The 14,620-nt window shown below is 56.1% G+C and overlaps 1 protein-coding gene across 2 annotated transcripts in view; it reads left to right on the top strand.

The window, feature by feature from the left end:
* Window positions 1–13,524, top strand: part of ZFAT (zinc finger and AT-hook domain containing) — a 249,843-nt gene extending 236,319 nt beyond the window's left edge. For both annotated transcript variants that reach the window (XM_058276079.2, XM_058276080.2), the window contains exon 16: window positions 12,741–13,524. In XM_058276079.2, the coding sequence (XP_058132062.1) occupies window positions 12,741–12,983 (243 nt within the window). In that variant the 3' untranslated portion in view covers window positions 12,984–13,524. The remainder of the gene's footprint in view (window positions 1–12,740) is intronic.
* Window positions 13,525–14,620: the final 1,096 nt, after the last annotated feature.

Here is a 14,620-nt window from a genome sequence, read left to right as displayed (position 1 = left end):
GCGTCCGGGCTCTGTGCTCGGCACTCGGCTCCGAGGTCGGTGAGGCACCACCTCGCCCGTGGGAGAGTGGGCTGTCTTGGTCCAGGTAGGGAAACGCAGTTCCATCACGAGAATGAAGACGATGTGCCTTGCAATAACCTGTCCCCTTGCATTCTGTGTCATTGCCTCAGAGGAGGCTTTGGTGGGGGGAAAGCCGGTGCTGCGGGCTGTCGTGGGGCTACGTTGCCTACGGTGACTGGAGCCGGGCGTGGGGTTCTGAGTAGGAGCAGGTGTGCAATGAGACCAGTCTCCAGGAGGAACGTGCCCCAGAGGGGCGGTGCTGAGCGTGCAGGTAGCAGAGGAACGGAGGCCGTGTGGTTTGGGTTCCAACGCCGCCTCCTCCACGGTCCCCGGCGGCCCTCAGGGTGCGTGTCAGCGCTGCGTTGGCACTCGGGATGAGAAGAGCTTGATACTTGCTGCTAATGAACGCACCTCGAGGAGTTGGAGGCCGATGGAAATGATCCTGGGCCTGCTGTGAGGATTTTAAACAAATCTCATCGCTGCCCCTGGGCCTTCAGCTGCCTGTGCTGGGCGAGGCCGTGGCTGCGTGGGGCCCAGGGAGGACTTGCGTGGCTCCTGGCCTGCCCAGGCGCCGGCCAGGCTCTCCCCTCCTGGGCGCACGCCGGCTTCAGGCCACTCATGTGAAAGGGCGTGGAGAGGAACGGACTGGAACACAGATGGTTGCACGGGGCAGATAGCACTGCGTCGGCTGAGGAAGGAGGCTGAGGAAGGAGGCCAGCGTCCGCACAGCTGGCACAGGAAGGGCCCCCCCCGGGGAGAGGGGCTGTGGGAACGGTGGGGACGCCTGCGGGTAGCTGTGCGGGAAGCGTGCGTGAGCCAGGTGGACGGGCATCGGGAATTCCCATTGGGGCAGCGGGATGCAGGCCCTGCGCCCACAGCCGCCCCGCGTTGGTGCGTGTCACCAGGCAGGGTGAGATGGCGAGGAAGGCCTCCCCGCCGCGGGGCAGCTGGCAGGGGTGCATACACCACCCCCACGCCTGGCGCTAAATAAAGTAGAAATCCAGTATGTGTGCCTTAAAGGTCACCAAGTAAAGTACTACGCGCAATAAACTTGAATAAATAGCAAAAGATATTCACAGGCGGGCAGGCAGGACTGCCGCCTCCCTCACTCACTAATGTCACGCGCTGAGACTGTCGGTCCATTTTAATAGATCTCTTGGGGTCTGCGTCGGATAATTCACTTCAGAAAGTTATGAGCACCTACTGCCAGGCAGGTGCCACCTGGACGTGGTGGGCAGGGGATGTGCGGGCACAGGAGGGTGTGGTCATGCCCGGACCCCCAGCCAGCCTGGGAGGTGGGTGGGCCGGGTGAACCCACGCCTGGCAACGCCGGCAGGCTCTGGGAGGTGCCTGTCACCTCTGTGTATTCTCACAGTTCCTCTGGGAGGCCACGTTGCTCTCCGTTTCACCACAGCTCGTAAGAGAGGGGTTTCTTTCTCCTGAGACCACCCCCACCAGGCTTGGACCCCTGGCAGGCACAGGCGAGGTGCCCGGGCCGTGGTGAGCTCCTGCTCTGCCCAGGACGCCGGCCTCAGGCCTGATGAGCCTGAGTGGCCAGTGTGGGAACCCCGCCCTCAGCCTGTGGCACAGGGGCCCTGGGGGCACAGGCACCCCTCCTCGCCTTCTGCTTCGGCGCCCCTCTCGGATCTCACAGTGGCCTCAGGCCACCTGAGGGTGCCGGCAGTAAGAGCCGGCCCTCGTTCCCTCTGTCCAGGGATGGCGCCGCAGGTGGAGCCGCCCTGGAGAAGGGCTCCCCGCACCCCGCTGCATGTCAGAAACAGGCTCGCGGTCCTGAGAATATCTTTTGCTATTTTCACGTTTCTTGCGTGTAATACTTTCCCCTCTTTTTTTGTCCTGTATGTACATATATATTTCTATAAGTAGGATTTTATGGATTTTTTTTTACAGGCCACGCTCGTTTATACCTTTCTTTCTGCTATAAATTCAGGATAGTACACACTGTTTCCTTCATTACCGATGCATACAACTTCACACTTAACCTAGGGTTGTGAAAGTAAACGTGCCTGCTTGTTAACCTCATAGAATGGCCGTGACAGTCCCCTTTTGAGGATGCTAGCGGAGGCTATTGTTTGGTTGTAATTTAAGCTGTGAGTGAAACCCTAATTGCCGGAGAGAATAAGGTTCCTTCCCCAGGGCTTTAACACACAGGGGCTGTTTCACCTGAAAAAACCTACTGCAGTGCTCTTTTTCATTCTTGTCATTTGGTTTCGTTTTGAACCTCTGTCTTGCAACCCTCTCATTCTTAACGTATTATCGAGTCTGAGAATTTCTGAGGTGGAAGGGACTTCAGAAGATATTGGATGTTTGGAAGGAATTAATCAATTGCAACGCTTCCTTTGACCTCTAAGTCTGGAGCCAAATGAGAAATAAGACATGAATCAATCAGATGGAAATAAGAGCAGCAGCTGTCTAGGAGATTGCCCTGGAGAGCAATTTGGCTCTCTAGTCCACGCAGAGCTGAGTAGTAGCGGGGCAGGCCTTTCCAGGAGGGCAGTTCTCGTTCCAGCCTCCACCGGGGTGGTACAAAATAAGTTCTCAGTGCAACAGAAGACAGCGCCCAGAATTTGCCAAAGCATTTGGGAATTCAGCAGAGGCGAAATGTGACACTCCAAAGGAGAGAGTGGGTGGCTTGTCGGAGATGCTGACTGAATAAATGGCTCACCATTTAGAGGAGCCCAAACAGCGGCATTTGCTGTTGATCTTGCAAAGCAAATGCTGTTCTGTAGCTGCACGTCCTTAGCTCAGCCCAGGAGCGTGGCGTGATGCCTTTCCTGTGTGGACACTCTGGCAACCCCAAGAAAGCGCTGGCCCCTCAGGGCTGGTCCCGATTTTAAAGCTTGTTTCTGTTCATCCTCTGCTCTCTCACTTGCTTCTGGCTGAGCAAACGTTCACCAGCCTGGCCATATGCCAAGCCCATTAAGATCAGGCCTGAGGAAAGGCTCACTGCACCCTTCTCCAGCGAGGGCCTCACCGAGCAGCCGTTGATGACATCAGGCCTCCCTCCTCCCTCAGAAGGCCTGCCTTGAGCCTCCGCATCTGAAACTGCTCCCCGCAGAGTTTGTTGCGTTCCCTCTCTAAAGGAACTTTTGTTTATTCCTGTTGGAGCTAAGTACAGAAGTGAAAGCCTGGATTGAGACTTCCTTCTCTCCTCCAGGGCTTTCTAGAAACATTCAGGCTGAGCCCCAGCCCTCGTTTTGCTCCTGGCAAGTTGCCTCCAGAGAGCCCAGTTTTGTCCACAGCGCTTCTTAGAGCACCCGCTTTGCTTTTGAGGGAAAACATTTTCTCTCCCCAAAAGCCATTTGCATGTGTGGCCTTCAGAAGAGGCGCTGGGGCGTCCCAGAGCACCTGGCCATGACCACGTGCCTGTGCTTCCTCGGTGACCCTTTCCCACTGAACCTTCCCATAACTGCCCTTTCCACCCTCCTTTTTCTTTTATTCTCTTTCTTTTTGCTTCATTTCCCCTAAGTTATTTAAAAGGACTACATAATTCTAAGCATTTAGAAAACAAAGAAAAAGTGGAAAAGAGAAAAAAAAATAGCTCTTAGCTGCGCATAGATAATGTTGACTTCTTTTCTCCCAGTTTTCTGTGTCATGGTTTAAAAGCTTCATTTAATCAGCAGATATTTGCTAGATACCTAATGCCAGCTGCATTGTAGGTGCTGGAAATGAAGTGGCAGAAAGCGCAGTTGAAGTCACGAAGCTTGGAACAGTGCCCGTGGGTCAGCGGGCCGTGCAGGTGCAGGCAGTGCCGGGGCAGGGGGGACAAAACACGAGCGTGACAGTGCTGCTGCTGCTGCTGGGGCATCCGAGAGGTCCCTTTGGAGGACAACGTTGGGAGGGGACGTCCGAAGCAGGGAGGGGTGTGCATGAGGCCCGAGGTGGGACGAGGTCAGGTAGGGCCGGGAATTAGGAGGAGGGGGGCCCACCTGGGAGGGAGAGGTGCCCTGGGGACGCTGCTGTGGGGTGCTCTCAGTGTCGGCGCAGTTTTGCATGCCGCTTTTCTACATACCATTACACGTAAGGCGATTTTCTTGTTGATGAAACATTTTAGGGCACGTGGTAGGTGCTCAGCATCTGTCTCTGAACTGTGGACCTTCTCTGCATTCTGGGAATCAGCGTTACCAAGTGCGCGGGCTTGATTTAGACCACCCCCCTGCGCTTCCCAACTCCCCCTTCTCCACTTCCCTCGGGGGCCCCCAGAGCCTCTGCAGCTGTGGGCACGGCAGGCCTGGGAGGGGGACGCGGGCACCAGTCCAGTTCTGTGTGGAAATGCCCACTTCATGTCACAAGCCGAGGCCTGGAGCATGGAGGCGGCAGTGGCCCCACAGGGGAAATGCCGCCCTAAGTGACCTCGATGCATTTGGAGAGACCCGGGCTTTCAGGGACCACCCACCTGTGGCACCTGTCACGTTGGCTGCTTCTCATCAGGTGGCTCAGTCAGCAGACCCAGCACATCCATTCAAGGAGCAGGGCGTCCCTGCGTTCCCCTGACGAGGACTGGCCAGGCTCTGGGAAGGCTGGAGAGAGCAAGGCCCAGGCTGTGTTTCCCCAGAGGCATGGGAAAGAAGGGTTCCGGCCCATCGGGCAAGCTCGTGATGGGCATCAGTCTATGGGAGCTCTAGCCGGGGAGGCGGGAGGGCTGCCTGCAGCAGAGGGCACCGACCAGGCCAAGACGGGTTCTTCCAGGCAAAGGGGGTCCTGGGAGAGGGGGTGGGGAGCCTTCAGGCAGGTGGAGCAGAAGGGCAGACGTTCAGAGGCAGGAGAGGGCCTGCAGGGCTCAGGAACCACAGAGGGGTGTCCTGTGGGGGGTGGACAACCGCGCGGCTGGAGCAGCAGGCAGGGCCTGGCCTGTCAGCCGGGGCTTCCTTCCTAGGGTTACAGCGAGCCTCTGAATATTAAACAGTCTGTCAGCAAGACCGTGGGCCTGGGGGACTCTACTTAGCTCAAGTTCCAGAATCCCCTGCTCCAAGCTGAGGGAGCATTATTATTTACCGTGACTCTCTGGCCACAGCTTCTCAGAGAGGCGGCAGCGTCCTCCCTGCCCCGCTGTCTTCTCAGGACTAAGTGAGACTTAAAGGAGATCAGGGTCTGAAAACACTCAGCACACTGGGAGGGCCTGCCTGCTGAGGTCCTCATTAGATGTGACTGTCGTGCAGGGGGGACAGGGTGTCATAAGACACAGAGGATGTAAAGGAAGGGTGAGGAAGGAGTGCTGCTCCCTGCAGGCCTTTTGGGGACTTAGAGATAGCGCTGGAGCTAGAAATAGGGCTAACAAATGAGGTACAAGCATAGAAACCTTCATGTAACCATCCCCGTGCCATGTGCGCGCACATGCAGATACATACACACGTACACACACGGTTACCGCTGCACATGTACACATGTACATGCATATACATACATGCGTTCACACACAATGCACGCATCGACATACACAGACCCTCTTGCCCACACACACACACACACTGGGTGCGTCTGCCTCAGCTCCTCCCTGCGGTTTGGCTCTGGTCTTAGGTTCTCTGTGTCTCCCTTGCCTGGTCTCAGCCCCGCACACCTTGGGAGTGCATCACCTTTTGGGTGTTGTTGATCTTGGTGATGGCTGTGTCCTGGTCGCATCCGGAATCCTTTCTTCTTCCGCACACCTCCAACAGCTGGGTGAGAGCAGGCTCTCGCCAGGGCCTGAGAACAACAGGAGTGTAAGGGAAGAATCAACTTCTCTTTTCCTTTCCAGGGCCACAGCCCCGGGTGCCTCCCCTTTCAAGGACATTAATAACATCCGAGGGAGGGCCGCTCCCCAAAACACAGGTTAATAAACGGGCACCCAGTTCGGCTTATTTAAAAATGGATTTGAAGTGTGCAGGATGCCGAAGCAGAACGATCCCTGGGAGGTCGTGGCCACAGCAGAGGATGGTGGCCTCGGTGCTAGTGGCACTTCTTCCCTCAAGAAAGATAAAGGACTTTCCTATCCTAAAGAGACATGGCAGACGAGGCTCCCCTGGAGGGAAGGCATCCATCATCTTCCAGTGCCCAACGAGGGCGACAGATTTGATTTCAAAGGGTTGTGACCCGCACAGGTCTTAGAGCAGTGTCATCCCGATAAGTGTCCTGTCCTGGTTTCTTTCCTTTAAGGACAAGACGGTGCAGAGATCTTATTTGTCTTTCTCCTTCATCACTTATTTGTGTGCTGAAAGCCAAGTTCAAATACTGTGTTCCGTTTGACAGAGCCTGAAGGCTGCATGGGAACGCCGGTGGCCCCCCAGCACGTGTGTTTGGGAACTTGAGCTCCCGAGGAAGGTGGACTGTTTCGTGGACCCGAGCCCTCCGCACAGATGTGGGGGGACCTGGGCACATGATGTTACTTGCCCTGTGTTTGAAAGCTGTGGGTGAAGGGTGCTTTGCTAATGTGCGTTGCTGAACTCCACCAGCTGTCTTAAAAGATGTTATTTTTACGTCCAGCTTCTGAGAGCACTTCCTTTCCTCCCCTTGCTGCCCCTGTGGGTTCAGCGGGGATGTACGGGTCTTTACTCCTTACCTAGTCATAGTGTGATGCCTCGAAGGTATCTCGGGCTGTTTTGCTGTCCTGGGGGGGGCAGTAGTTGGTGTGATCTGTGACAGAACAGGGCGGGCGAGGGCCTTGGGAGGGAGGGACGGTTACTCTGTGTTTCCCGCGGGCCAGGCACCCCTCCAGGCGTCGATGGCCCATGTTCTTCCGGTAACCAAACTGCCCTGTGGCTGGGTGGGAAGTCCTCTGGCGCCTTGTGGTGGGTTTTCCAGACCGAGAGTCAGAAATTCTGGGCTCTGGTGCAAGGAACCCTGGGCAGGTTATTTCTCTTGAAATCTCAGCTCCTTACCAATAAAATATGGGGAGAGGACCTTAGCGACTTTTGGAGCCCAGAGAGGGTCTCCGTGGATGGTGTGCCATCTTCCCCCTTTCACGTCGCCTGGGCTGGACCCTTGTCAAACAGGGTTTGACGCTAGGGCAGGCAGCTGCTGGATCTATCCCAGACCATTCTCCTCTCATCGTCTTGTGGAACGCCTTCATCAAGGCTCTCTCCTGGAGACTTCTGCCAACATCGCCAGCGTCTCCTGTGTGCCTGACAAGGCGTGAAGTGGGGCTGGAGGAGCGAGAGCTGCCCTTGCCCTCAGAAACTGCCAGTTGATGAGGAGGCTGTGTGGGTAGATGGGTTGTCTCTCATTCAAAGCCCAGGGGATGAGCCCAGCGCCAGAGGAGTACGCGCAGGCACTCCTCTTTCCCCAGGATGGCCTCCCAGACTAGAGGACTTGAGGGAGTTTTCTTGAATGTTGGGAGGGACAAAGCTTAGCCTGCTAGCAAGGGCTTTTACAGAGGAAGTGGGGAATGGACTGGGCACCCGGGAGAGAGCAGGGCAGGGAGCAGAATGGGAAAAAAGCAAGACAAGCAAGGCAGCCAGAGAGGTGGCTGGCTGCCTGGCACATAGCGAAGTCCCCAGGGTTTGCTGAACGAGTGGACCACGGGGGCTTGAAGCTAAAGAAGAGAGAGTGTCTTGATGGGCAGCTGCTCACCAGCACAGGCAGAGCCTGCAGCATGCCTGGGCTCCGGCAGCCATCTGGTCTAGATTCCAGAAGAGAGCTAGAGGCAGATGTAACTGCAGAACACAGGGCGCGAGTTAGTGAATGATGCGCGTCATCCCACGGGTTAAGGTTTTCTATTACGCGATCTGTGCTGCTAAGAATTTAGCTGAGGGGTGTTACATGCGGCATTTGGGGAAATGGAGCAGCCATCTCAGGGGATAATAACATTGTGAAAGCTGTATTATTTCTACCACAGAGGATAATTTTAAGCCTGTGCTAGTAGATTAAGCCACTAGAGTGATCATTTTGAACAAAGAGATGGTTGAGAGTTACCCAGCCAGCCATCACGGGGTTGGGTAAAGGTGATAATTTAATCCTATTGATCTGTGATATGTAATACGTTCAGCCACTTGCATGCTGCAGGCAGCTCGGAAGGCTCTGGGCTTGGGCTCGCTCAGTCAGCTTCCTGATTCTCCTACTTTCTAGCGGTTTGACCTCAGACAAGTCACTGGACACTTGGGGGCTCAGTGTCCCCATTTTACAAATGGGGACAGACGTATCCGGACCACAAGGTTGTTGTGTGTAAAGGCCTGGGCAGCAGTTTGGGGGAGTGCCGGTAACTCCAGGGAGCGGGGTGGGTGTCAGGTCCCAGGGGACGGGGAAGAGCATGGTTTCCAAGCCTGCAGAAAAATGAGCAGATGGTGACCTGTAACACTTGGAATGCGTGAAAGCATGGCGCCGTAGAAAGCCTTATGGCCCCTTCCGTAAAGCAGCCCCCCTCCCTCGTGGATCCTCTTTATGTAACGTTCACGGCTGAGCTTTATGTAGACTGGGCATCCGTATGAGCAGCGTCTGCGGGGCTGGCAGGGGCCCTCCCGCGAGGGCGTGAGGATCCTGGCGAGGCCTGGCGGCAGCTGGCTGGCAGGTGTCAGGGAACCCAGGCTGCCGTTATGGACGTCCCAGACGCCCAGAGAGGTGGCCGAGCCACGGCAAGACTGCCCTGCCACAGCTGCTCTTCCCAGTGTTCTCGGGAGTGCGCAGAACCCTGGCTCCACCGCTCCTTCCAGTGAATTAAGCTCAACGGGTAATATTTGGGAACTTGATTGTGCCCCAGTAATTAGCAGTGGATGAATTTAATGGTGAATCTGTTGAACAAAACCTTGGAGCTGAGAATTGGAAAATAAAACAATAGAGAAAAGGTTATCTTTATACTTAAAAAAGGTAATATGGGCAAATAAACCTAAATACTTAGAGGGATACTAAGTGACCTGCAGTGCTCAGTGAGTCTTAACTTCTCATTGTAAGTAAGTTTTGATTCATAAAGTGCCCTCAAATGATGCAGGCCCTTCTTTGAAAACCTTCAGTGTCTTTTTTGTCTATAAAATATGATTTCAGAAGCTGAGCTGGTGGTCAAGGCTCTTCAGGCTCTAACTGCAGACTTGATTTGAGTCCATTTCTGCTCATTCTCAGCCGTGCTCTTGACAGTCCTGCTCACCACCCATTTCACAAACACCCACTGAGAACCTCCCCAGGCCGTGGTTTCTGGGCATGCCGACATGTGGGTCTGGAGCTCGGAAATGGGGTCTGGAATCCCTGGCTTACCCAGGAGCCAGGAGACTTGATGGAGTTGAGGGTCCCAGAGGAGAAGGCAGGGGTGAACACCCAGGAATCTTCAGGGTTTTTGGAAAAGCAGGAAAGAAAAAAAAAAAACAGCATAAGATTGGACTCTGGTAAGGGGCTTGGAATAGGCCCAGTAAAGGTTTGTGGAAGTCAGAGAAGAGGGTGTCTCAGGGAGTAAAGCTGAGCTCAGGGTCAGCAGTTTGGATGGTATAGAATGTTCTGGAAAGGTGAAGTCAGAGCTATGCTGGTGGGTTTGGCATCTGGGCAGTGCTGGCAGCCTCGGCATGGTGGCCTGGTGCTGCCACTCTGCTCATGACCGGACATCTCTCCTCTGGCGCCTTTCCCTCCTGGGTCCTTGTGCAGGCTACACCAGGTGCATGCTACACCAGCCGTCCACGAGGCACCCCGGGTGGCGCGGCTCACCCAGCACATCAACTGGCTCCCAGCTGACCTTTTTTTTTTTTTGGATCATAGTTTTAAAATATTATTTTTAAAGAGCTTTAGATTATATAAATGTTATATAAAAAATATAGGGGTTTCCCATATGCCCCACCCCCTCTCCCTCTTTCCCCTATTAACAGCATCTTCTATTAATAGGGTACATTTGTTACAACTGATGAACACGTTGAAGCACTGCCACCAGCCACGGTCGAGCTGACCTTTTCAAACCCCTTGGCCTCCCCTTGACTCTCGCCCTGTCTCCTTGCTGCTCTGGGACAGTGGCCAGGTCTCAGCACCTGGGTGTCTGCTCTCTGCGGGGCTGGCCCGGAGAGCAGCAGGGGCTAACGCTGCTGCCAGGGGCCGGGGCGCAGGACTCTTCCTGCTGGCAGCCCTGGTCCAAACTGGAGCGTTAGAGGGTTAAAAGGGAGGCCGCTTAGCGGTCAGTGTGTATTTCCTCATCTGAGGCCTCAGCCTGGATGAAAGCCACTGTCCACATAAGGGCATCGTGCCCACGAGTGTGTCCTAACGCGGGTGTGTCTGTTGCTCTGACCACAGTTATCACATGATCTGTTCACCTGGAGGGTGGCGCGGTCCCAGGGCCCCTGGCAAAGATCGTCTCCCGTCCCCTCACTCTTTCCTAACAGCGTAGAGGAGAAAAGCATTTCTTGTTTATTCCCTCCCCGAGTGCAGGCTGCTGTCGGGCTCTCTCTTTCCAAGTGAAATAAATCGATATTTACTTCTAAAGTCCTGGTTCACATTTTCCCAGTTAAGTGAAATTGAAACGATAAAAGAAGTTAGGTCTCAGTTTACTCTAGAAAAACAAATCAGGCTAAATATATGAATAGTCTCCACTTGGAAGAGCACTGCAGCTTGGTGAATTCTGCCAGTCCCCACGACAAGTTCCTCTGCCTCCTCCACAGGAGGCGCTCACGCCCGGGGTGTTTTTTCCTTTTTCTCTCTGGACTAAACACGGCCACCCTGTTGGCCCGGCCCTTCCTGTGCCCGGGCCGGAAAGAGACCCCCTGAAGGCAGTGGGCCACTCCCAGAGACGGACAGGACGGGCACAGTTAGCCCTGAGCAGGGAGAGGGGTGGGACAGGGGTCAGAGCGTCGCCAGGGGCTCCCAGGCCACCTGGGCCAGCCGCCACCCGTCTCGCCCCCCTTGGGGGCCACGCCTTTGTTCTCTGGGGCCCGAGCCCTGTTCCTCCTTGGTCCCCTCCCCACATTCCTTGCCATCTTTTTGTTTTTTTCAGTTTTATTGTAGCATATACCTTATACAAAATTTGCCATTTTAACCATTTTTAAGTGTACAGTTCAGGGGGGTTAAAGGCATTCACAATGATGTGCGCCCAACACCTCTGTCCATCACCAGGGCCCTTCTCATCACCCCAAACAGAAACTCTGTACCCCCTAAGCATTATGTCCCTGTCCCCTCCCGGCAGCCGGCCTCCTGACCACCCGCCCTGCCCCAGGCCCCCTCCGAGCCCCAATGTGCTGTGCCTGCCCTACGGGACGGGAACTCCTTCGGGAGGACTGTGGCTCTCCACCATGCTGTGCCCTCAGTGCCCGACATGGCAGCTGGCACCTGGTGGGCTGTCATTCGGTGACTACTGAGCGCTTACTGCATGCCAGGCACCAAGTGTGGCTCTGGGGAAATGGCAGTGACAAGACAGACACAGTCTGCCCTCCTGGAATTTACAATCTAGGGGCACATGATCGGGTAATAAAAGGTTAGTAGAGTGAGCGGTTGACATAGTGCAGCACCCTTTAGTACATGCTCAAGAAAGCGTTGGATGAATGGACGAAGGCATCGGCAGGGCAGCACCCACTGTGCCTACAGAGTCTCCTGGAACTCTGAGCAGTCCTCCAAAGTGACACTAATTCCTCTTGTACAGACAACGGGCAGAGGTTGTAGGGAGCTCCTGGCCCAGGCCTCGTGGCTCATACGTAGTGGGGCTGACATTCAAGTCCTGGTCAGCGCAGGACGTGTGATGTGCCCTCCTGCCTTGCCATCGGGGTCCCTCTGGGGAGCAGAAGGGTCTCGCTGACATCCCTGCACACTTGAGGATTCTCATTCTTTGGCAAAAATAATCCCTGGTTCTTTTGCCCTCCTTCTGGGCTTGTTTTCTAACTTTTCAGTTGGTGCTGTGGCTCTTGGATGTCAACTCTTTTTAAATCTTTCCCATGTTCTTGAAGTTCAGTCACTTCTCAGGATGGAAGACGGTTGTTCTTCCTAACAGCCCAGAGCCCATGGGGTCAGTGGTGTGGGCTGGTAGCACCCGTGGAGTTTGGCCTGGAATCTGCCTGTTGGAACTGACAGGACGGCCTGGCCGTGAGAGCCAGACCCTGGGTGCTGGCAGGTGCTCCCATCAGCACCCTCCTCCCCGCAGAGCGAGGCCTCGGTGCTGATGGACGACGCCCGGGTAAATCGGGCTTGCCAGGGCCTCTCCTCGTTTCCTAGCATGAGATTGTTCTGCAAGGCCGTGGACTCCAGCTCTGAGTGTGTGGAAAGAGACAGCTCAGGATAAACTCTCCCTTTCTCACAGCCAAATGGACCGCTCTAAACTTCCAGGAGCCCCCAGGCACTGCTGCAGTAAATAAATACCTTCCATGGCGACTTCCCACCCTCAGGCCTCAGGCAACCCCGTGCCTCCTGGAAGCCCTGGTGGGCAGCCTGCCTCCAAGGAAGGGGCTGGGTGCTGGGTCTGCACTGGCTTCCACCAGGCGCGACAGCTGGGCGCCCGACCACGCTGCGCAGCGTCTCTGGGCTTCACTCTCTGGCCCGTGATCGGGGAGGAGAGGAAGTACACAGCTTGGTCGAGGCTTGTTTGCCGTCTGGGCAAGCTCCTGGAACACAGTGCCCGCCCCGTCGGCGCTCACTGTTGAGGAGGGTGAACCCCAGCCCCGTGCACGTGGCCCCCAGTACGAGCTCTCTCCTGCCCGCCCCTCCTGGGGAAGCTCAAAGGCCGCTGCCCTCATTCGAGGAGTTTTGTTCCTCCTGGTGGCCCTCGGAGCGGGCCGTGTGTGACGTTTTTCCCCCCTCCCCAGGTCACGGACGAGGAGCCCAGCGCCAACCACACGGTCATGATCCAGGAGACCCTGCAGCAGGCCTCCGTGGAGCTAGCCGAGCAGCACCACTTGGTGGTGGCCTCCGACGACGTGGAGGGCATCGAGACGGTGACGGTCTACACCCAGGGCGGGGAGGCGTCGGAGTTCATCGTCTACGTGCAGGAGGCCGTGCAGCCCCCGGAGCCGCAGGCCGGGGAGCAGCAGGCTGCCCAGGAGCTCTAGGGGACCCGGCGGCCGCGACGGTGCCGTCACATCCTTGTCACCAGCAGTCCAGGATCAGTGGCTCAACTCTCTCCCTTCCCCAGCACAGACACACACACAGCCTTGCAATCATCAGCTTCTGGAAAGACTTCTGCAGCAGCTCCCCTGCACAGGCCACACCCTATCATCCCTTCGCTACAGGTCCAGCAAGAGACACCTGGCCCCCGTCGGCGTTTTCCCTGATTCACACCCCTGACCCCTCGGCCCCCATCAAGGTGCTCGGTCTCCACCTGGGACCACCACGCAGCCTGGTGGAAGGGACATGGCCTCACTTATGGGGGCAGAGGGTACGGCCTTCATCTAGAGCCCCCCGTCCTTGAGCAGCCAGGGCACTTGCTAGCAAGTGAAGGAAACAGGGTCTGACGATCTATCGCCGGCGGGGGCTCAGCTTTCCACCTGGGACTTCTTTTGCTTTCAACAGAAATGCACTTTTCACTGTGCCCCTCCCACTGTAAGGCTCTGAGGAAGCGAGGTGACTGGGAATAAAAGCGTTGTCCACCTGCGTGCATCTGTCCTCGGCTGGGGTGGGCGGTCTCGTTCCCCCTTCCTGAATGAGAGCTGGAGGTGGCCCCACGCAGCACCACCCCCTCCACGGCGCAGGCCCTGGCCATGCAGACGACAGAGCCTTATGACGCTGCGATTTTACCTTCCATTTCCTGGCCCCTGGGTTTCACTACCAGCTGAGAAATGGCAGCACCCCCTTTCCCCCTTTGTATTGAGAGGACAATAAACTGACTCTCAGAAGCTGCCTGCTGCAGTACCCGGGACAGGTTTCCAGGCTAGGTGCCATGATTGGCTCCTTCCATGTTTTGAGCCCCTCCTGTGAGCAGGGCATTGTGGGAGGCGTGGAGGCAGGGCCCCTGTGCTCTCCTAACAGCTGCACCCACGGTTGCAACTTGCCAGGGCCTCCTTCACATCTTTCAGAGCTACATAAACATAAAAACGTAGAAGAGGCAGAAATGCAATTGCTCAGATTGAAGGGGGTGGAATCCCAGCCCTGTGCACTTAGCCCCCAGGTACCAGCTCTCTCCCACCCACCCCTTTTGGGGAAGCTTAAAAGCCACTCCCCTAATTCAAGGAAGAAAGTGGCTTTTTGCTCTAAGCAAGAGCTGGAGGAAGTGCTTCTGGCACTTTCAGAGAAAGGAAGGCTCCTTTCCCCTTAAGAAGAGCTGGGGAAGCTTCCGGGGCAGGGGGCATGTGGTTAGCCAACAAGGTAGTCAGCCAAACCTGCAGGGCTCAGGGAAGGAGGAGTGCAGGAGAGAGGCACAGGGGAGCTCGCCCTGCAGGGGGGCAGCCTGGGGCATGAGCAGTGAGCGCGGGGCTGGCGGTTGGCATCTCTGAAGGGCAGGGCAGGGAAAGCGGCCAGAAGCCAGGTCCTAGAGCAGGAGCACGAGGTGGTGGGTTTGGTTATTCAGTAAACCATGGGGAGGGGGCGTCATTTGCGAGAGCCTGGGTGAGGAGATCAGAGCAGTCTTTCCCAGGCGGCAGCACAGTCTAGCCCCAGACCCAGCTCTGTCACTTCTTAGCTGAGTGACCCTGGGTACGGCCCTAGACTTCTGAGTTCTGATGACAGTCGTTGACTCCTCAGATTAGTGAGA

This window comes from Dasypus novemcinctus, chromosome 14 (assembly GCF_030445035.2).
Source record: "Dasypus novemcinctus isolate mDasNov1 chromosome 14, mDasNov1.1.hap2, whole genome shotgun sequence".
Lineage (NCBI taxonomy): Eukaryota > Metazoa > Chordata > Mammalia > Cingulata > Dasypodidae > Dasypus > Dasypus novemcinctus.
The sequence above is the reverse complement of the archived record's forward strand: the minus strand, read 5'-3'. Positions and strand labels throughout refer to the sequence as shown.